Source organism: Centroberyx gerrardi, chromosome 3 (assembly GCF_048128805.1).
Source record: "Centroberyx gerrardi isolate f3 chromosome 3, fCenGer3.hap1.cur.20231027, whole genome shotgun sequence".
NCBI lineage: Eukaryota > Metazoa > Chordata > Actinopteri > Beryciformes > Berycidae > Centroberyx > Centroberyx gerrardi.
In genome coordinates this window covers 7,034,993-7,056,589 of record NC_135999.1, presented here as the reverse complement: position 1 = coordinate 7,056,589, position 21,597 = coordinate 7,034,993, and the positions used below count along the sequence as shown (strand labels likewise).

Below are 21,597 nucleotides of genomic sequence, written 5' to 3'. Positions count from 1 at the left end.
GAACCCACAATGCCATGCTATCTCTTCTCTTTGTGAGAAAAAAACACTAGCTCTGGTAATCACAGTATGTGGGGATATTTCAATGATGAGGAGAAAAGATAGCAGAGCGAGGAACTGTGTGTGTGTGTGTGTGTGTGTGTGTGTTTGACAGAGAGAGAGACTTTGCAAGCCTGTTCTGCTCTCCCTCAAAATAAGTTCAACCACCAATATTCTAGTCAAATTTAACTCACAGTCCCTATTGTTGTCACAAAATATGACAGAAATCAATACAGTGATAATAGGATTTTATGAGCTTGTAAACCCTGTGCTGACGCTATCATGACGCCTTATGCCTTATATAAAAAATAATTATGCATTTATTACATAATAAACATGAAAATGGGTCAGTTTTGACATATCATAGGAAGGATAAGCCATGTAAGTGCCCAGTCCTTTCACAATATTGTAAATCAACGATAAATAACCTGCAGGCTTTATCTCAGCTTGTTGTGTAGAATGCTTAGTGATCATGTGACCTGTTGTCGTTACAGATTGCAGCCATGGTGGTTTCAATGGTCCTCTACAAGCAGATTGGCAGCAAGGCATGATGTGTGCTGTTTGTCCCGGGTCAGGATCACAAGTAACTGGTGGGGAAAATGTTTGGAGCCTGTTCTCTATGCATAAGGGTTCGGGTCAATTCACTTTTTGGTGATTCAGAATATACCGACACCTTTTGTGTTGTTGGAATGTTGAGCATTAAAAATCAAAGGAGGTGAATGTGTGTTTTCTTAGCCTCAGCGCTGTGTCTGTACACATTTATTCTGTGATTTATTTATGATGTTTTATGATAGCTGTGTTTGTTTGTGCTGAAAACTGAAGATGATAAAGTTTAATGACGCACAGTGTGGAGAAGGATCTGCATAACTTGTGTCAGAAAGCGTTGCATACTGCACAATCATCCCTCACCCTCACTGCAGTAATATGATGCATTTATTTTTGTATCTCTGAGCATATTGAAATAATAAATATCACACATATCTTGACTTTTTCTTTTATGTCCAAATTGACTGATTTTCTCTTCTCACCAGAGTGCTGCATGTGATCCGTTCCATGTAAATGCTTTGTACATGCAGGCACACACACACACACACACACACACACACACACAATACAATTACAGTTATATGTTGTTTTTTGTGATTAAATGCTTTTTTTAAATAATTGTATTTCATTGTACTTGATTGCTGGACTGATTGAAGTTCATGAGCATTCTGTCAACTCTGACATCACAGTTAAGCACAGAATCCTAGTCAGTAGATTCTGGCACCAGTACCAGCCACAGCAGAGACACATCAAAAGACAACACACCCAACAACACTGAGACTTTTGAAGAGAAATATTTCAGCTTTGGTGATTCAGATTCAGTTCAAACTGTTAACATGCCTCCGCCACATCGTGGCTGTGAGTCTGTGCTGCAGACTAAGTCTCTGAGCGCTCTCACATCCAGGAGAGACCCAGGTGAGTCTGAAATCCAGCAGACGTCTGCAGTACCTATTACATGTTAATCCACACAATGTATCAGGTATGGGCATTAACCTATGTGAGAATTACAGGTTAGTCCCTTAGTTATAGCTGTGATTCTGTTAGTGATCTGGTCTGTGTCCTCACCACACAGAAAGACCACATCATACAATATTACAGCTGTTCATCACATGCAGCAAACAAGCTAATGGCTCCATGGCCTTTCCCCGTTCATAGGCCGAGCTGTAAGGCACAGCGAACCCAGCAAGCTCCCGGTGCAGGAGGCTGGAGCGGAGAGGAAGAGGAGGAGTAAGAGGAAGGCCAGCCGTAAGTGCAGCCAAGAGGAGGAAGGAGCCAAGAAGAAGAGAAGTGGGGAAGCCCAGCACAACCAGCGTTGCATTGGCACCCATTTGACCCGCGACTTGGAAAACCTCCTCCAGACCAAGACTAGCAAAACCTGCAGCAAAGGTCAGCTGGCATAGACAGATAGATAGATAGATAGATAGATAGATAGATAGATAGATAGATAGATAGATAGATGGACATGAAAGAGAATGATAGGAAGATTAGTTTTGTGTGTTTGTGTTTTAGCTGAATTTAAGGCAAAGTACGAAGAACTGGGCCACCTGGGTGAAGGAGGCTTTGGAGCAGTGTACCATGGATACCGTAAGGAGGACTTCTTGCCTGTAAGTCTTACATAACCATACACACACACACACACACACACATTTTACCACTCACTATATCCTTAATAAGTGCCAAGCCAATATATTTGTATGTCTGTCCTGTAGGTGGCTATTAAACACATTGCCTTGGACCAAGTGATCTGCACACCAGTGGTGAGCGAGTTTTCTTTCTACCAACACAAAAAAAAAGTTTCAGTTCGGCTACAATCCTGATTTGTTTCATGACCCATTCCATTGAAAAACACAATTTTCCAGCTTTTGCATGATTATGTGGCATATGGGCTGTATGTTGGCTTGAATAAATATTGAAAACTGGGGTTTGTGAAGACCAAATCCTCATTTTCACAATCGGCTTATAATGAAAGTGAAATTCTTGTCGTATGTTTCATCAAGAATTTCATCAAATATCATCGGTTGCATTTTTTCCCATCTTTCCTGGTCCAAGCCGAGGAATGTATAATGAAGCGGTCTGCTAAACAGACACTAAATATACTTTTAGGTGACTTAAAGTCACCAACACAGGTCTTAAATTGACAGCAGCTTTCTATATCTGAAAATACAAGAGTACATTTACATGTTTATATATAATATGTAATAATCTTTTTTAATCATTAATCATTTTCAATTTTATCGGCCTGCTCGGGGTCATTTTTCTTGTTTGTTTTCTCCGTCTTTTAGTGTCTGAACGGACAGATCGTTCAGTTTCCCCTGGAGGTCTTGCTGCTGTACAAAGTCGGAGGTGAACCAGGATCACACGGCCAAAACGCGGCTGTGACCCTGCTAGACCACTATGAACTGGACCAGGAGCTGATCTTGGTCATGGAAAGACCTGCGCCCTGCATGGACCTGTTTGATTACGTTAAGGAGAGCGGTGGCTCCCTGCAGGAGCACGAGGCCAAGGTAGGCTAGATGTTTGGGTGGTGTGTGTGTGTGTGTGTGTGTGTGTGTGTGTGTGTGTGTGTGTGTGTGGTGTCTGCAGAAGAGCAGTCCAGGCTGTGATAGCATTCCCTCTGAGCTCACCCCCCCCTCTCTCTCTCTCTCTCTCTCTCTCTCTGTCTGTCTCTCTCTCTCTCTCTCTCTCTCTCTCTCTCTCTCTCTCTCTCTCTCTCTCTCTCCCCTCTTCCTTCTCTCTCTCTCTCTCTCTCTCTCTCTCTCTCTCTCTCTCTCTCTCTCTCAGATCCTCCTGAGGCAGCTGGTTGAAGCGATGCTGGAGATCCACGGCAAAGGCGTCAGTCACGGAGACATAAAGTTTGAAAACCTGCTAGTGGAAACCGGCTCCCGCGCTCCACGACTCAGGCTGATCGACTTCGGCTGCGGCTCCTTCCTGGAAGAAGGATTATGCACGAGGTTCTTCGGTACGCTGCCCGGCTTCTGTTCTTGTTCTTCGCTCTTTCTCTATCTCTATCTTCTTCCCTCCCTCCATCTCTCACTCTCGGTGTGTGTGTGTGTTCTAGGCACCGCCGACTACACCCCACCTGAGTGGTACGCCCGCGGGTGCCACAGCGCCGCTACGACCACGGTGTGGCAGCTCGGAGTCTTGCTCTACGGCGCCTTGACTGGGTACTTCCCCTTCAGCTCCACGATGGGGACCCTCTTCAAACGACCTGTCATCAAGGGCGAGCTGTCACAGTGTATGGCACGCACGCGCACACACACACACACACACACACACACACACACACACACACACACACACACACACACACACACACACCTTTGATACACACCTCATGTATTCATCTTTGATTCCTGTCTTTCTCTCCAGATTGCCAGAACTTTTTGCGGAGCTGCCTGGCTAAAAACCCCAAAAGCCGCCCGACCCTGGCGAGCCTGCTGCTGCACCCCTGGCTGCGCTGACCCACCCTTTGTGTGTCAGTCAGGTTTTACATTGCTGCAGCAATATAAACTGTAAAAACCCATGTGACCACCTCCAGTCTTCTTTCTTGATGAAAGCCTCAGTATGACAATGCAGCATTTGGGTCAGAAAATCAGGGTCAGAAAGTCCCTGCTGTTCCAATGTTAACCAGATGATGATGTTACACTCAGATGGTGTTGTTCCTGTTTACTGCGTTACATGCAGGGTTGATGATACATATGATGTAGTATATGATGTATAGTATGTACAGTATATGTAGTAAACAATGTATATGAAGTATACATATGACGTAGTATAGGATGTATGTGTATATATATATGTAGTATATATATGTATGTATGATGTAGTATGGTATATGATGGTATGTAAAGGCCTCTGAGACTTGACTGTGTCACACACAGAACCTATAAGACCTGCTTGTCATCCCCCTCTTCTCCCAACTTTTCTGTGTCTTTCCACTGTGAACTAATGTGTCTAATGATGCAGAAATACCATCAAAATAATCTTTGAATGGACATTTCCCCAGAATGCTCGGACTCCTGGGGAGAAATTAAAAATCTTTTAATCTTTTAATTTTTGGTGAGTTTTGTACATTTTCATGAGAGAAAATGCAATATACTTACATTTCTGACCTCTCACTAATATTAATATGTCATCCAATCTAAAAATGACAGGAATAAAAATGAAATGCAATACGAATTTAAACAATCATACAAGACAAGCAAGCACTGAAACGTTATTAACATTTCTGGATTACGTCATTTGGTTTGTGCAAAATAGAGTTGGTATTGAAATTTCCACTTTCATCCACAAGTTGCATTGTTCCATCAATAAGAGTCAATGTACAAATATTTTTGGGGTTTATGGGCCACTAAGAATTCCATGTGATTCTGTGCCAGGCAGCTGAAGGTGAAGAGGAATTTTGAAAATCACTTCATTGATAGACAGAAAAATATGGCCGACATTCAGACCAAAAGTAATCACACTAGACAACAGGCCTCTCAGCACTCGGTAACAGCAAACTCCCGCTTGTATGTAGCACTTTGTCTAGTTGCTGTGCCGTCAACTCAGAGTCAACTCAGAGTTCTGATATTTCTGAAGCAACAGGCCCTTCAAGCCTGAACAGACTGTTGTGCTATTTCTCATTTTTGTAGCTTATTTTATTTCCATCCAGCCCACAGCAGCCTGTGTGTTTCTGGGTCTTTGTTCTGTGTGTTGCTGCAGGTGTGGCAGCCAGTAGCACACTTAGCAAAGTTAATAGGGTTGACACCTTAAACTAAAGTAAACAAGGGACAGCTAATGAAACTGCATTGGGGAATAGGAAGACATGCTGTCAGTATTTATGGTCTGGTCTCATGCTCAGAACCTTTAAGTCACAATGTGCAATGTGCACACAAGGAATTTGACCCGGTTAATTGGTGCTGACACATTACAAGACAGTTACACAACACAGGATTGGCACAGCGTGTGCAGGAGCTCAAGACATAATGTATGACAGCAGACTGAACATCAACACTAAGCTTATATTCCAAGCCAGAGAACCGGTCCAGTGTTGCAGCGTTGGCTTCGTTGTAGCAGCAGAGTTTAGTCACAGATGTGCACAGTGCAGCTAGTTGATGGTCTGAATAATTTATATCAGTGTCCGTGTGCAGAGTAGCAGGGTCAGTCCGTATGTCAGTGTGTGTGTGTGTGTGTAGTCTACTGCCTCACATACCTGGCATCATCTTTGTGACTACAGTGGTTTCTCTAACTGTCCTTGTAACTGCAAATGCATTGTAGATGTGACTCTGCTGTATTTCTTTAAGTCTGGGACTGCAAGTTTACAGATGAACCCAAAGGATGCTGTCAGGTTAGATATCTATTCAGTGTTCTTATGGTGGATGCATGACTCAAAGAACTTTTAGAAACGGATGGAGTGCCTTGGACTTTTTCTTTTTGGGATTCCCTTTTGATTATCGTTCATTGCATACACATTTTTCCCAATATCTGTTGTTTCCTACTGAATTAATTCCCACTGCAGCGCTCCTCACCTTCTGTATTTGCCAGTGGAGAGATCTATTTCCGTGTGATTTTGATAGTACAATGTGGATTCTAAGCCGCATTGACAAAGCGATCGATGTGATTCAAGACCAGAGTTCTTCTATCACAGGGAGATGTGTCATGGAGGTGCGCTGTAAGAATCAGTAATAAGAATTGGGCTTTAACTTAAACGCCAGTCAGAATGTTTTGAGGTCTGTTCAAAGTAAATTTTCTTCTTGTGAGATAGTAAAGATGAACTTAACCTTATGATTGCTGAAAGCAGAAAGAACCATCTGTCAGCCAGTTTGGATAGAAAATGCAAATGCTGATAATTGTGAGTGTGAGCTTGAACAATTAAAGTCTTTCTATGACCATATTTTTCATCTTTATTTCACCAGACCAATCGATGCTTTCTTATTCATTGCTGGTATGGATGTGATTGCTCTGAACTGAGGGGGAGTTGCTGAAACTTTGAACATTTAGTCTGGATCATCTTCCTGATCATCTTCGTCGCTGAGGTTGCCGGAGCGGTGGTGATGCTCGTCTTCCAGGATTTGGTACGTGGCTCTCAATAACAAAACTGAATTTTCCTCGGCAAAAACAGCCAGTGGTCAAACTTGAAAGCGAACTTGAAAAGCTTGAAGCACTGCGCTAAAAATGTAGGAAGTACGATGACACAATATTTTCTGCCCGTCTTTCTCAGGCTGATGAACTTCTTGTGGGTCTGGAGGATGAAGTTAGAAAAGCCATCAGAAAGGACTATGGAAAGAGTGAAATGGAATTAGATTTTGGAGCACCTTGCTGCACAAATTTGCATATTGAGGAAAAAATATTTTCTTGAGACTTCTGTAACTCCTTAATGCTTTAGAGTTCATGTTAATAACCATGTGTTATGTGAAGACAAGTATGATGACATAGAAATATTTAATAATTAATGCATTCATTAGCTAATTAATAACCTCATTTGCATAAGTGGTTATGTTTAATATGTCGTGGTGATTCTGGCGGGACACCAGGCAGCTGAAGTGCCTCTTGTTCATCAGAAAGAAGGACACGGCACGGCAAGGTGGTACAGTCAAGAACATCCTTTTTATTCAATCAGGTGCTGCTCTTCTCAAACTGTGTTTTTCTTCTTATGGAAAAGAAACTGTAATTAACACATGCATTTCACCTAGAGCTCTGGGGGTGTTCTCACAAAGACATGGGGTGCTGCACTGAGGGCACAGACAGAGGCGTTGGAGAGCTGGGAGTCAGGGGGCCTAAGGGTGCTGCCTATTACACCACTAACCATACACGCATAATAAGAAGAAGGAGGAGGAGGAAAAAAAGAACAAAATAAACAACAGAACAGAGACGCGGATAGCCCAGCATGAGGTGAGGGATAAAGGGGAAAACTGGGGGGACTTCCCTGAACCCTCGAGAGTCCGAGAGTCTGAGATCAGGTTCCTGCTGGCTTTTTTTTCCTAGCCGGTTGGTGTGTGTTGTCAATGGCTAATACTGCTGAGGGTTTCATTGTATAAAACCCAACATTACAATAATACTTCAGTTTAAAAGATTGACTTGAATGGATATGGGACTGGGGAACGCAAAAAAACCCCTTTTCTCAGCCTCATGCGGGACAAATCCGGTTATAAGGTGCTTGTAGCTTTTCATTTACAGTCCAAGGCTTTCCCTCGAAGACAGCCTCAACGACAGCATACCCTGATAGCAAAAATATTAAAAAGGAAATCCAAATGAAAAAGGAAACAAAACAAAATAAAAGGAGAAAAGAAAACAAAACCAAAAATAAATAGGTAAAACAGAAAGAGCAAACTCTTACCCTGTCGAAGCAGCCCTATTCCAACGTCCCAAAGCATTTTGTCCAGCCCTCCCTGTCCCACAACCTCCTCGACCCGAACCCCTGAAACCCCTGTCGTCCCTTCTTTAACCCGCCCATGGACACCCCCGAAAAAAAGCCCGTCAGCGTAATTTGTTCACTTACATTAGCTGTTGAATGGAGAAGCTGAAGAGATGGGTATGGTAATACAATGTGAAGCATACAGACAAGAATAACATGTGAGCTAACTGCATTCTGCTCAGACAAAAGTTTTTCTGCAATTATTTTTTTAACCCTTCCAACAGCGGAGAGGGCGGAGAGAGGAGAGAGAGAGAGAGAGAGAGAAAGAGAGAGAGAGAGAGAGAGAGAGAGACGGAGAGAGCGACGGACACACAGTTACAGACTACTCCAGTGTCTAAGAGAGAAAACAGACAGAGGAGACAGAGGGGAAGAAAAAAGCAAGAGCTGAACGAGAACAAGTTTTTTTGCCTTTTCGTTTTTTTTTTTTTTCATCATTTATCAATAAAAAGTAAAGAACTAATTCACACCAGTTTCCTTTTGTACTATATATATACGGCTTTGAAAAGGAAGAGAGGATATAGGGGAGGTACAATGGAGGGGATTCTTTTCTCGAGGGCCCGAGGAAGAAAGTTGGCCCTAAGCGCTGAATGGGGGGGAGTGGGTGGAGGGGGGTGGGGTGGGGGGTGGGTGGGACGACCTTTCGCCTCCTTACGGCACCCGGGGGCAACCTGCTACCTCGAGCCACTTCGAAAGGAGAGGGGGGGGCGCGATCTGGATTACAAAATGGAGTCTGTGAACAAAAGGCACTTTTAAGGGACAACCTTTAACTGCTGGGAAACTATACACTACAGCACAAGCACTACTCAAGAGTCATTTACAGAGGAGGGGAGGGGGGAGGGGGAGGGGGGGGAGAGGGGGTTCGGAGTGGGGGGTTCAGGGGAGAGGCTCACCTTGGCTGTCATAAATGGTTCAGACCGGGTCCTCATATTTTTGCCTGATTCTAAGCTACTTTTTTTTTTTTTTTGTTTTTTGTTTTTTTCCCCTTCTTCTGCGTTCCTGTTAATCAGTGTGAGAGAGAGAGAGAGCCTGCGGGTCTCAACACAACCTGCCGAGCTTCGCTATCCAGCTCCGGGTTTCCAGAAAGGTACTAAGATGATCGTCATGGGAATAAAAAAAAAAAAAGATCTCTGGATATGAAGCGTCTCCCGCGGTACAGGGGGGGGGGGGGGGGGGGGGGGGGAGACCTTGTCGTGTGTTTCATGCCAATGGATGAGATAAAAAACAATGAATGGGATTTGGAATTGGGAGGGTTGTTTCTTGCTGGTGAGTTTTTTAGGCAGTATCTGAATTGAGATCGGTTTCGTGGGCTTGACAGTATAGGTTTTGTAGTTTTTTTTTCTTTTTTTCTAAAGGTTGAACCAAAATGCCTTTTGTGTCACAACCTTAAGGAATAGGAACCCCTCCCCCCCACTCGATACAAATAGAAGAAGAATACAAATAGAGAGAGGAATAATGCTGTTTCCTAAATGGTCTGTTATTTTGTTCATTACCATTCATTTATAATAGTTTTGAATGTACTTTATAGTGTAAAAGCACCAGTTTCATCTCGTGATATAGGATTTTTTTTTTTTGACGTTGTGTAGAATTTTTTTTTTCCTTCAGCCCTCCCACATTTTTTATAAACAAATGATTACACATAAAACATTAAAAAAGAGACAAAGGAAATAAAAACAAATACCCCCAACTTACAAAGACTAGGATTTTTCATGGCCCTCTGGTTTAGAGTCCCGGAGCTTATGGACTTGAAACAAATAGATTTTTTTTTCTCTTTTCTCTTAGCTTTCTTAAAAATCTCTAACAGACAAACACAATGATCTACCCAATGCATTGCACGTGGCTCAATCGACACATATTTTTCAATAATAATACTTTCCATCAAAAAACAAACACTTTTTTTTTTTTTCTTCAAATCTACTGTCGATTTTTGACATGTTCATCTAGGTATTAGAATGCTGCGCTGTGGATTGCGTTGGCGTGTGTGTCGTTGAATCGTACTGGTAACAGTGAGGTGATGTTACTGAGATGGGGCGGGGTGAGGGGGAGGGGGGGGGGGGAGGAGAGGTGAGAGTTCAGAAAATAACTAGACTGCCAACCAGCTCATTTAGTAAAAGTTAAAAAGGAGCATATATCATAAATATATATGTATAAGATCTCTCTCTCTCTCTGTCTTTACAAAAAAAAAAGGTTTGCAGTCCTCTATAAAGATCTGTCCTAGGCCAATGGTTTCCACATGCAGCGACGCTACCATTCCCTGTAGCTTTAGCTTATATGTGGGAACAGAACCTGAAGTCAAGTTTATTACTAATTGCATGAAGGGAATACAGAGGCACTTTCATAGATTGTTATAGTCTTGATATATGGTTTTAGTACATAGAGCTAATGTTACTAGAGAGGCTGAGCGCAGGGTCTCAGCCCTGTTTACTATCCCTGCAAAATAGAACCAACAGCTAGGCAGTCCAGTTATTTTGTGAGGTCGGCTTTTTTGTTGTTGTTGTTGTTGAATTGTTGTGTCGTGATGAAAATAATACGAATAACAATTTTCATGAGAACATTTACATAGAAAAAATATCTCAAATTAAAATGACAAATCTCAAGTGAATGAAAAACCATTAACAAAGGCAGTTTGGAGAACCAAATATAAAGGCTTCCCTTTATTACTTTATATCAGGGTGTGTTGGTGGTGTTAGTGTGCTTTTTTTTAAGATGGTGCTGTGGTGCAAATGTGTGTGTGTGTGTGTGTGTGTATTCCTCTGGGTTCTTCTGTGACTGGACTATGGGTACAGAGTGAAGCAATGCAAGGGATGTACGTGATGAACTGCTGTTACTGTGCTGTCGTTTGTGAGAGATTTGAGAGACTGCTGTTATTGTTCTGTTAGATGAAATCTGAGCGTGATACTTACTGCAAACTAATGAAAAAGTGTTATGACATGCAGGAGAAGGTTAAAACATGAAAGAATCCGAGTGAGACAAAACCAAAACCAATCTGGCAAACAAAAGAAATTGCAAGAAAACACCTACAAACAAAATGAAAGCTAATAATATGATGCTGATGCTTTGTGTGCATTACTGTAAATTAAATTCCATGCCTATGAATAATAACAAGATGATAATATGAGTGATTGTGTGGCAGACTTATCCCGGAGAGGATGGTCTGTGTGTATTCAAGCGTGTGCGTGTGTGTGTGTGTGTGTGTGTGAGCGCGTGCGTGCGTGTGTGTGTGTGCACATGCGTGTGCTGCGAGTGTCAGGGCCTAGACTTGAATGTTAGCACAGCCGCGTCCCTGTAGTGCCAGCCAGCCCTGACTCACTTCTCTTAGTCGCTCTTGTCTGACCATCGATGTGCAATGCTGTTCATCCCTTATTAAAAAAATCAATAGTGCATAGGTGAGGGGACGAAAGAGCACATAGTTAGTGTTAGTGTTATGACTGTCTGTCGCGCGTTCACTCGCTCGCTCGCTCTCGGCTCATGGCTATCGCTTCTCTCGCAGCAGGACGCCCCTGATAACTTTTGACAGGTAAACAAAGACCAGCCACTTAGTGCATATGTCACACCATCGGATGGTGTCACCGTGATTGGCCAATCAGAAAATGAAGTAGGTTCAGGGCTGAGCGAATCAAGCGGTAGAGTGTGGTGACAGACACGGGCATGAGGCTGCGGGTGCGGGTCTGGCCCCCCTGGCTAGCACTGTGCTACGGGTGAGAGGGTGAGCGGGGTGGGGGGGGGGTGTGGGCGGTGGGGGGGGGGGACGGGGGCAGGGACCGTGCACCTGGAGGACAAGTGCTTGGAGAAATACACAGATGTGAGGGCGTGCAATTTGGGTGGAAATCTTTTTTCAACTTTTAACACATCCGACTCTACCATTACCATTTCTCGTTTCTTTTTGTGTACTTGGATCTCCCAGCCAATGCATGGAGTTTCATTGTGGAGAAAATAATAATAATAAAAAAAAAAAAAAATTGTAATAAAAACAACAAATGTATAATTGGTCATTTGTCAGGTTGCCGTGTTATGCTTTGCTTTCTGACATTGCGTGGTGTGTTTGTGAGACAGTTCATCATCTTCCTCTTCCCGCTCTTCGTCCTTGCGTTCTGAGCCTGTCCACTCGATCTCATTGAAGCCTCCTGCGTAAAAGGGGGAGGGGGGGGGGGGGCGGGGGGGTGAACGTTCCTGTTCAAATTGTGTTGAATTGGGAGTCCTCTTGGGGCGGGATGGGCTCGGGGGTTCTGTAGTAGTAGTAGTTTGAATAGTGTCGGCGAGAGAGAAAAGACCTTTTAGTGTCAGCAGTCTGTTCTTAAATCAGCGGTGATGTGTGTGTTTGTTTGCTTTCCGTTTCCAATTTTCATGACACAATTTTAGCTGTTGATTCAGAGAGGCCTTGTCAGAGGAACCAGGACTGTGGGACAAAAGAAAGAGGAAAAATTAATACGGTTTCATCTTTAAACAACATCAACAGATTTGGTTTCAGATCAGGTCAGTCTTGAATTGAGTTGCAGCATGTAAAAGTGCAAAATAAAAAAAAGTGAAACATACTGCAAAAAGGCTAAAAGGCCGACAATGAATTCACAGAAAATCACACACACGCGCCCCCACAAACACACAAATGAATTATTGGTAAGAATGAGGGAAGTAGAGGTGATAGAGATGAGTATGAATATAGAATAGCAGTGAATTTTGAAGCATCATATTTCCTATCGCTGGAGATAATCATACATCCACTAGGTGGCCATCTATGACTTGTTTTCTCTTGTTCCAGGACTTGCTGAGCTCAGCTGTCCCACACAGCGCCGACAAAGTTACTACCTCAACTTTACCGCTTGCTGTTTTAAGAGGGCTGACTCCAGCTTTTTGCTCATTAAAAACACGCTCGTGTTATTTTAGAGCTGCACATAACAGTGGGATGGCAGTTTCCCTATCGGTCTGAGTGGCTCTCCAGTAAGCAAACACGAGACTATAACTGCTCTGTCATGCGCTACCAGTTTACATGTAAGGCGATCCTCCTAATATGTCTCTGGTCTGTGGGCAGAGTGGTCTCAGGCTACACTGTAAAGCCATTGAGGCCAGCTACTCCGGGGATCCGGTTTCTCGGTTTGATAAGAGGGCAGAGTGGAGGGCTTGGCACAGGCCGGGCCGCCCTGGCCCTCGCTGACATTCCACAGGCCCCGGCCCGGGGAAGTGCAGCGAATTGCCCCGTCTTTAACAGCGAACTCTCTGTTGTCTCTCCATTCTAGCAAAACCCAGAGAAAATTTTACCCCCCCCCCCCCCCCCCACCCCTTCTCCTCTCATCGTCCCTTCTATCCTCCGCCACCTCTACCTCCCTCGTTCCTACCCATGATTCTTTGGTGTTTGCAAATAACTCCTCCTCCTGGCTCCGACTTCCCCTAACCCCCTTCTCTTTCCCTCTCCCCTTCTCTCTCTCTCTCTCTTTCCCCGGCTCTCCCAATGTAATCCTTGGCAGTGGAAAGTGACCCCCCCCCCCCCCCCCCTTCCTCTCTTACCCCCCTTCAAGTCCAAGTTCAACTGCCTATGACATCATGTCTGGTTGCTGCGGGCAACCAGACAGCCGGGACGTGACTGTGGAGTGCAGCGAGCTTCGACTAACTCCCTCTCTCTTTTTTCCCTCCCTTTCTCTCGCTCCCTCTTACTTTTTCACACACGTTCCCCAACTCCCTCTCTCTTCCTGGCTGCACGGCTTAGGTCTAACCACCAGAGAGCTCCTCAGACCAGCTTTTCTCTCCTTCTCGTCCTGCCAGTGTCGGGGAGACACTCTCTCTCTCTCTCCCTGTGTCTTGGCTAGCTGGCTAGCAGGCGGCGAGGCAGGCTGGCAGGGCCATAGTCTGAACCTCTCCATATGCCAGAGAACAGCAGGATAGGCAGAGACCTCTGTTACTCACTCGGGCTGGGGCTGTTACTGACCTACTAGGCTCAGCTCACCGGGAGCAGTTGATGATGACACCCAGGTTCTCGCTATGTACGCTGTAAAGCCAGCAGCAAGTTTTCAAAGTGGCTATTTTTCAATAATGTTCAATAATCAATAGCAGGAGATAATACACGTTTTGAACAGATGTAAGCTGTTGTAAAAACCCTGTTTTTTTTTTTAGGGGAGAAAATGAGGGGCAAGAGCTTTGGCACCAAGTTGAAGTGTCTGTGTGTGTGTGTGTGTGCATATGCACTCGCACACATTTGGATGGTGTTTGGATGTCCCCTTGGTGCCAGGGCTACATCTGTGGGAGAGTGGTGCAGGTGGGGGGCTTGAATACTAGAGGGAGCAGCAGGGGGAGAGGGAGAGGGAAAAAGAGGGAGAGAGAGAGAGAGAGAGAGAGGGCCTGCTGACGGATGGGGGGAGTCGAGCAGCCGAGCAGAGCAGAGCAGTGCAGAGGAGGAATGCAGATTGCTTCCATGTGTGGGGAGGACAGGAGAGCTGAGTTGGCTGGAGGCAGGTGCGGTTAGCCCCTAATGAGAAAAGTTGTGTTGGTGATGGAGGAGGCCCAAGACACTGCAGCCCAGTGGCAGAGCACAGCCAAGGCTGAAACCACAATGTAGTCCTACTACTGGCCTCACACACTGCACTAATACACACTGTGGGGCCTAACGGAGATAAATCAATACTGCTGGAGCTGAAACTAACTGGCATGGCTTACATCCACTGTGGGGAAACTACTGTGGTCCAGACACTGTAAACCAATACCCAAACTAAAGGCCTTGATACATGGGCAACATTTTGAGTCATTGTAGATGGGCAACTTTGCAAACAGTTCTGATGAAGAATATCTGTATACAACATTTGCTCCTTATAGGCTACTATGCTATTCCCCAGCAAGCATCTGACAGATGGTCAAATGCTCAGTAAAAAATCATATTAAAACAGCAGACTGTAGACTGTTTTAAACTGATATCAGAATGATATTTAAGTCCCGATTTGACAAAACGATGCAGGTAGCAGCTAGGGATGATTAACAACGTTGTCTCAACTTTCATTTTGGCATGATAGTTATACGGCTTTTCACACTGGGGCAGGCTGTCGTATGAACATCTATCAAACATAAATATGTTTGCTGGGTCACTATGATTGTAGCTCAGTTGCCAATCCAGATCCAATATCCATTGTCTCAAAATATCGCCTCTGTATCATGGCCTTCGCGCTGAATGACAAGCTAAATACAAACTTGTGACTTTAAACAAGACGACACCTACGGTAACAATGCGCCGCAAAGCGAGTTTCATCACCTACAGTACTATGCAGAGACACTCTCCCAGCGTGTAATGAGGGGAAGGAAGAACGGAGATAAAAAGACAGGTGGAGGAGGAGGAGGAGGGATGGATGGGTGGATGGAGATTAAAGCAGAGAGGTGGCGGGGGTACCTGAGTCTGCTGGGGGATATTCAGAAAGTTGTCCCGTGCTCCGATGCCGACAAACCGGTTGGGAGCTGTGGAGCCTGGCGTGGAGTATGCTATAAACGAGAGAGAGACAAGTGTGTACATGCACATACACACACACATACACAGAGCTCGCATTAAGGTTTGGTGCACTATTATCTGTATATTTCACTATATATTAACTCAGTAGGTGTTTAGGAATACTATGACTACATGACACTGTCAAATAAGTCAGGCTCAGGGATACCGACGTCCTATTAATCGCATGGGCGATTTGTTCATGTTGTGGGCCGGTTAATTGTTATTTTCCCTCAGTTGCCCATGTAAATCCGGTTGACAAGGGGGTGTACAGCATGTAATAATTAGAGCTAACATGGGAGATGCCGTTTCCCTCAAATCCGGCTCTGCTGTTAGTCCCAGACGCTCCTCAGCAGCCCCTGACCTCGGTAAGTAGCCACTGTAATCATAAAAAAACCACTGGGGATTCACTATAGACATAATAATAGGGTGACCGATGGAGGAACTGTATCCATCACCAGTGGTAGCCAATGCTCCATTTAGATGTACAAGGTTAGGAGGAGCATCTTGCCTACAGTGTGACACCGTTCAGTGATGCCACAGGATCAAATTTAGGGCAGTTGTGCTCACTGGACTCCAATATGGCGGCTGAGTAGAGCTGTTGCTGTGCATGACTGAGTGAGGTTGAGGGGATGGGGGTGTGGGGGTGTGGGGGTGTGGGGGTGACAGTGACAGGACTGGAAATTGATAGTGCATGAGTGAGGGTGAGAGTGTACCATATGCATATGTGTATGTTTTTTATGACTGTAATTACATTATCTTGAGAATCAGAGACAAAATTAGAGGGGGGGGGGGGAAGAAAAAAAAAATACAGTGAAGACATTGACCGGAGTGAGAAAGAGAGACGGGAGGGAAGTATATTTATTTATATAGATGTTCATATAAATAAATAAGTAAATAATAGAGTGACAGTTGTTAAACTGAGAGAGTTGGAAGGGGGGGAGGGGAGGAAAGGTTGATAGGACAGGACGAGGAGGAAGAAGTCAAAATAAAAAGGAGGAGAAGGCGCCCCGGTTGCTCCGTCCCGTGCCCCGTCTCGGTGTGCCTCTCCCGTGGCCCGACTCTCGCTCTGCACCTGCCTGGGTGGAACCAACCAAAGCCTCACCGCTCCCCAATGACACTCCTCTCTCCCGCTCCCCCAGTGCAGCGCTAATTAGACAGGCTTGATTAGTTTTTATCGTTCATGTTCGGAGAGATTGGGTTGTTGTTGTTGTTATATTTGTGATTTCCGTGTTTTTTGTTGTTCTCAATTTTTAATTGTTGTGAGATTTGTGTGAAAGTGGCGAGGGGATTGGGTGGGTAAAGTGGGGCATGATGTTTTTTTTGGAGTCCACGCCAACTGCCCTAATTTTGTTCCCTTAAAAAGAAAAAAGAGAGGAATAAAAGAGAAAAAGAAACAAAGAAAGGAGGATATGAGAATATATCAAATAAAGAAAAGAAGAAAGCAAAAAAGAAATGAGAGAAGGGGGTAGATTGTGTTGCCGCTGTCACAGACAGACATGCAGAGTCTGAGCTGATCAAAGGCTCGCGGCTACAGAGGCAACGTGCACAGGGCCCTGCTCTGCTCCGCTCCCCCCAAACTACAAAACACATCAAAAAGAAGGGAGAGAGACTACACTGCCTCCTGTGGTGCTAGCAGGAAACCCAACACCAGAGAGAGAAAGAGAGAGAATGAAAAGAGATTGGGGAAAGAGAGAGAGGGCGGGGGGCAGAGGCTGAGGAAGTATGCAGAGAAATAAAGAGAGAAAGGGAGAGTGAACTTCAGAGCGAGAGAGAAAGAGAGAGAGAGAGAGAGAGAGAGAGAGAAAGAAATAGAAAAGAGCTTGAAAGAGGATCTCTGGTCTGGCAAAGGCGTGGTATTCTGCCTCGACAGAAGTGGATCACGCTAGTACAGTACAGTATGGTACAGTACAGTGGAGTACAGTACAGTACACAAGGTGATTGTAGGAGTCAGGCTCCTGGGGCTGCTGAGTGTTTGGGAGTGAGAGGACTGGAACCTTACTGGGAGCAGACGATCAGCTAAGGGCCGAACTATGGAAAACTACAGCGGTAGCCATTGTAGAAGTCCCCAACCTGTACTTATACTTATAAGCACTGCATGCACAAAGTGGGACTTCTATAATGGCTACAGCTGTAGTAGCCTAGGATACCCAGTTTGGTTTTGCTTGGAAACAAAGGACACATTAGCTGCCAGCTAATAGCTAACCAACCTACGGGAGCCTAGTTTGGTTTAGACCGGCCTCAGTCTGTGGGGAGATTGGGGCAGTGATGGGAGGGGGGTTTGTGGAGGGGAGTGGGAGTGGGGGGTGACTTACACGGAGATGCGGGTGAGCTGAGTCCGCCGTCAGTGGGCGTGCTGATGGTTTTAGAGTCGGGCATGGGGAGGGGCACAGGGCGCGCCACCGGGGGTGGCGGGGGCAGCAGGAAGGAGCCCGGCATTTTGCTCTGGCCACCTCCATTAGGCTGCAGACGGACCACACAGACAGGGTGAGCAGGACACACCCCGAGATCATACAGTGCACAGGGGGGGGCCAGACGCACACTCGCTCACACACACACACATGGTCACATACAAAGGTAAGACACACTCATAAATAACAGCACACACACAAGCACACCCATAAGTACACACAGACAAACTGAAACGCACACACACACACACACACACACACACACACACACACACAGGGACTAGGGAGCTCACCAAACTCAGAGTTGGAAAGAAAAATTAAAATAAATAAAAATCTCAGACAGTGTGGTCAAAAACAGTGGGGCAAATAAGAAGCAGAAAAAAGAGTGATGGACACTGTCAACACACAAGGGGGAAAAGAGAAATGGAGTTGTCCGCTGGGGGAGTTATTATAGTGCAATGTACAGAACTTAAAAAAGGAGGGAAAAATCTGGAATATGAGAAGGGTCTGTGTGTGTGTGTGTGTGTGTGTATGCATTTTACAGTGTCTTTAATGTGTGAAGTTATGGGAACTAAGGATATTAGGACATAAAAAGGGTTTGATTATAGTTTTCAAAGTGGGTGAGAAGGCCTTCAGAGCCTTCAGAGAACATATTAGAAATAGTGAATGTGTGTAAATATAGTGATGAAATATCGCAAAAGGACAGTAGGGTTATTTGCAAACACATGACAGCTGTGTATCCATATGAGAATCCTTGTTTTGATGTGCGCAATCTGCATAGTAGTCTACATGTCAAGCTAATATACAATGTGACATGCACTGTAGGCTTTTTATGCATACCACATCTTAACAATATGGAGTTCAGTGGAGTTTGCACAGCTAGTTTTTCTCTCTAACAATTGAAATATGAATTTTTTATCAGTCATTCTGTATGTAGATATATGATTTACTCTTAATGTCGTTCTTTTTCACTAATGTCCACTGCAGACAAAACAAGTTGTGTATTCGTATCGTCACATTTTCTTACATGTCACTTCACACCAGATACCCCCACCCCCCACCTCCACCCCCCCCCCCACCCCCCCACCCCCCCTTGCCGAACCCGCCGATCGCTCACCTGCGCGCTGGGCTGTCCCGCACCGTCGGTGCAGACGAACTGCACGAACTCCTTGAGCGGGTCCTGGTGGTGATGGTAGCGTATGGTGGGGTGGGTGAAGTAGGGGCTGGACTGCTGGATGATAGAGGAGGAGGGGAAGTGCAGGGCCGAGGCTGAGGCACGGGGACTCCCTGAGGGAGGGAGGGAAAGGGGGGGGGGGGGAGGGGAGGAAGGAGAAAGTGAAGGGGAGAAGAAGGGAGAGAGACAGAGAGAGAGAGAGCGAAAGAGGGAGAAATACAATGAGGCTTGTGTCATCCAACTGCGTTTCTATTCAGACAGTGAGAAATAGACGTTAATCATACACGATCCTCTACACACTAAGCCACTCTGTACATTAACATGCAGACCTACAACAGCATATAGACATGCATGTGTTTTAACTGAGATCCTACACAGCTGGCTACAAAGACCAGGTTGCCGCTAAGGCGTATCATTGTCTTAAACTGGAGAATAGCTGTGACATTTCTCCTGTGGTCGACTGACTGAAGCAACTTCTGCTTACAAATGACTGGCATTATCCCTGGCTATTGGGTAACATCTGGTCCCATTCATTTCATAAATCAGCCCTCTGGATTTCTCTGCACCTCTGGTAAGCCTGGCATCAATACACATACACACACTCACTTTCACAGATACACACAAACAAAAAAAAACAACAACGCACACAGTTTTCTCTCCCTCCTGCTCCCTCTTTCTCTCCTACACACACACACACACAAACCACCGGAGCGTGACAGAGCCACACACACGCACTGGGTTTTTCCACTTTTGTTTTATTGCTTGTCGGTGATGTGTAATCAATCAGCGGCATATCATTGCTGTGCGGTTCTGCCCAGTAGTTTGAAGCATGAGAGAGAATCTCCCCCGCGCTCCCAACCAACCACAGAACGCCTCCCAGAGACATTAGTCAGTCAGCCAGCCAGCCAGCCAGCCACACACAGACACACACACGCAGACACACACACACGCAGACACACACACACACGGCTCCACTGTCTGTCTTGTCTGCTGAGATTCTATGGCTTTGGCAATTTGGCACACCCGACTAAAGAGGCAAGCTGCTAGGTGAGGGGAGTTTGGCGAACAAGCATCTGTGATTATGTCTGTCACCTACTATCTCTGGTGTGTACTGTACTCACAGAGCCTGTAAGTGTCTGCCTGTTCGCCGGTGTGCGCGGGTCTGGATCTTTGTGTTTCTATGTCTGTGTGTTTGGTGTCCCTGTCTTTTTGTGTCTGGGTGTGTATGTGTGTGAATTATTGTGTCTCTGTGTCTGTAGGTTGGTCTGTACGTCTATTTGTGTCCGAGTGTGTGTATGAATGCGTTGCTATGCGCCTCTATGTATATATTGGTGTGTGTGTGAGCGCAGCCACAATGGTGGACTCTCCAGACTAGTATAATCAGACAACAGTCACTCTGGCAGCTCTCCATGTCAGTCCAGAGCCAACAACAGGACATAAACCATCCAGTCCTTAGCCCCGAAACACACACACACACACACACACACACACACACACACACACTAGACCACACTAGACCTATACAACAGCTAGCTGCTCCAGCCCATCCAAGGCAAGCCACGGTTGCTAACTGCTTCTTCCCCCTTTCTGTCTACCCCCCCCCCCCCCCCCCCCCACCTCTCTTTTCATCCCTCTCTCTCCCTCCCATCATCCTCCGGTCTCTTTATAGAACCAAGGCCTCCGAGGGACATTCCATTTGGATGGCAGCCATTTTAGCACAGAGAGCCCTCCACAAGAGTGTAAATTTACACATGCCCGCATGCACGCGCATGCACGCATGTGTGTATCTGCATGCGTACGTGCACACACGCGCCCACACACACACGTACACATCTGCGCGCACAGACACATACGTGCACACACACAATCTCTAAACACTGTCTCATTATAGCCTCTCTATTACACAAAAACCTCTTAGCCAACAGTCCACACACACATAGCTGGGAGAGTGTGAGAAGTTAGTTGGCGAACAAAGAAATCTGAGCTAGCCCCTCACACCTCCTCAACTCGACGCACGCACGACACAGAGAAGCAAAATTTAGAAATCAATTCAAATGCAAAATTCAATCTGGTGTTTTGGATTCTCGAGAGGGTATACGACTGCTATGCGGAGATAAACAACATGGCTTAATGGTGTAAGATCCGGCCTGGGCTATATTTTCTAAATATACTGTGGAGAGCTCTGTTTGGAAGTAGAATTCAATACATTGCAACACGGAGGGCACTGAGTCCAAATGACCTTTACATGGTAGGGCTGGTTTGGCTGTGGACCAAGCCATCCCTTTGAGAGAGGAACGGAAAGAGAGAGAGAGAGGGAGGGAGAGAGAGGGAGGGAGGGAGAGAGAGGGGAGGAGAGAGAGAGCAAGAGAGAGAGGCGGGGGAGAGAGGGAGAGGGAGAGAGAGAGAGAGAGAGAGAGAACGTATTTATTCCTTTGAAAAGTGAGACCCGCCTATAGGGACTTGCTGGCAAACTTGAGATCCAGGAGACGTTGGGAATTCTCTGACTGGAGATGGAGAGACCGTGTCCGTTATCCTAGAAGACCGAAAGGCTCTTAGGAGGAAAGCTCGCCCTTACTGCCTC

The 21,597-nt window shown here is 45.5% G+C and overlaps 3 protein-coding genes across 9 annotated transcripts in view; 2 read left to right on the top strand and 1 right to left on the bottom strand.

Moving 5' to 3' along the window:
• Nucleotides 1–21,597, top strand: part of LOC139922973 (forkhead box protein D2-like) — a 245,148-nt gene that overhangs the window by 58,598 nt on the left and 164,953 nt on the right. The gene's annotated exons all lie outside the window — the stretch shown is intronic.
• On the top strand, nucleotides 1,419–4,043 carry LOC139922987 (serine/threonine-protein kinase pim-2-like). Its single transcript, XM_078282675.1, has 8 exons — nucleotides 1,419–1,497; nucleotides 1,738–1,968; nucleotides 2,092–2,186; nucleotides 2,292–2,339; nucleotides 2,865–3,086; nucleotides 3,364–3,541; nucleotides 3,641–3,817; nucleotides 3,952–4,043. Exons 1-8 carry the CDS (start codon nucleotides 1,419–1,421, stop codon nucleotides 4,041–4,043), a joined length of 1,122 nt encoding a protein of 373 aa, XP_078138801.1.
• nfixa (nuclear factor I/Xa) overlaps nucleotides 7,152–21,597 on the bottom strand; it is a 100,787-nt gene continuing 86,341 nt past the window's right edge. For 5 of the 7 annotated variants that reach the window (XM_078282687.1, XM_078282689.1, XM_078282688.1 and 2 more), the window contains 4 exons: nucleotides 18,960–19,129; nucleotides 17,747–17,894; nucleotides 15,339–15,427; nucleotides 7,152–12,371 (listed from right to left, as the gene is read on the bottom strand). In XM_078282687.1, the coding sequence (XP_078138813.1) occupies nucleotides 12,357–12,371; nucleotides 15,339–15,427; nucleotides 17,747–17,894; nucleotides 18,960–19,129 (422 nt within the window). In that variant the 3' untranslated portion in view covers nucleotides 7,152–12,356. The remainder of the gene's footprint in view (nucleotides 12,372–15,338; nucleotides 15,428–17,746; nucleotides 17,895–18,959; nucleotides 19,130–21,597) is intronic. The other 2 variants (XM_078282692.1, XM_078282693.1) reach the window with 1 other exon arrangement.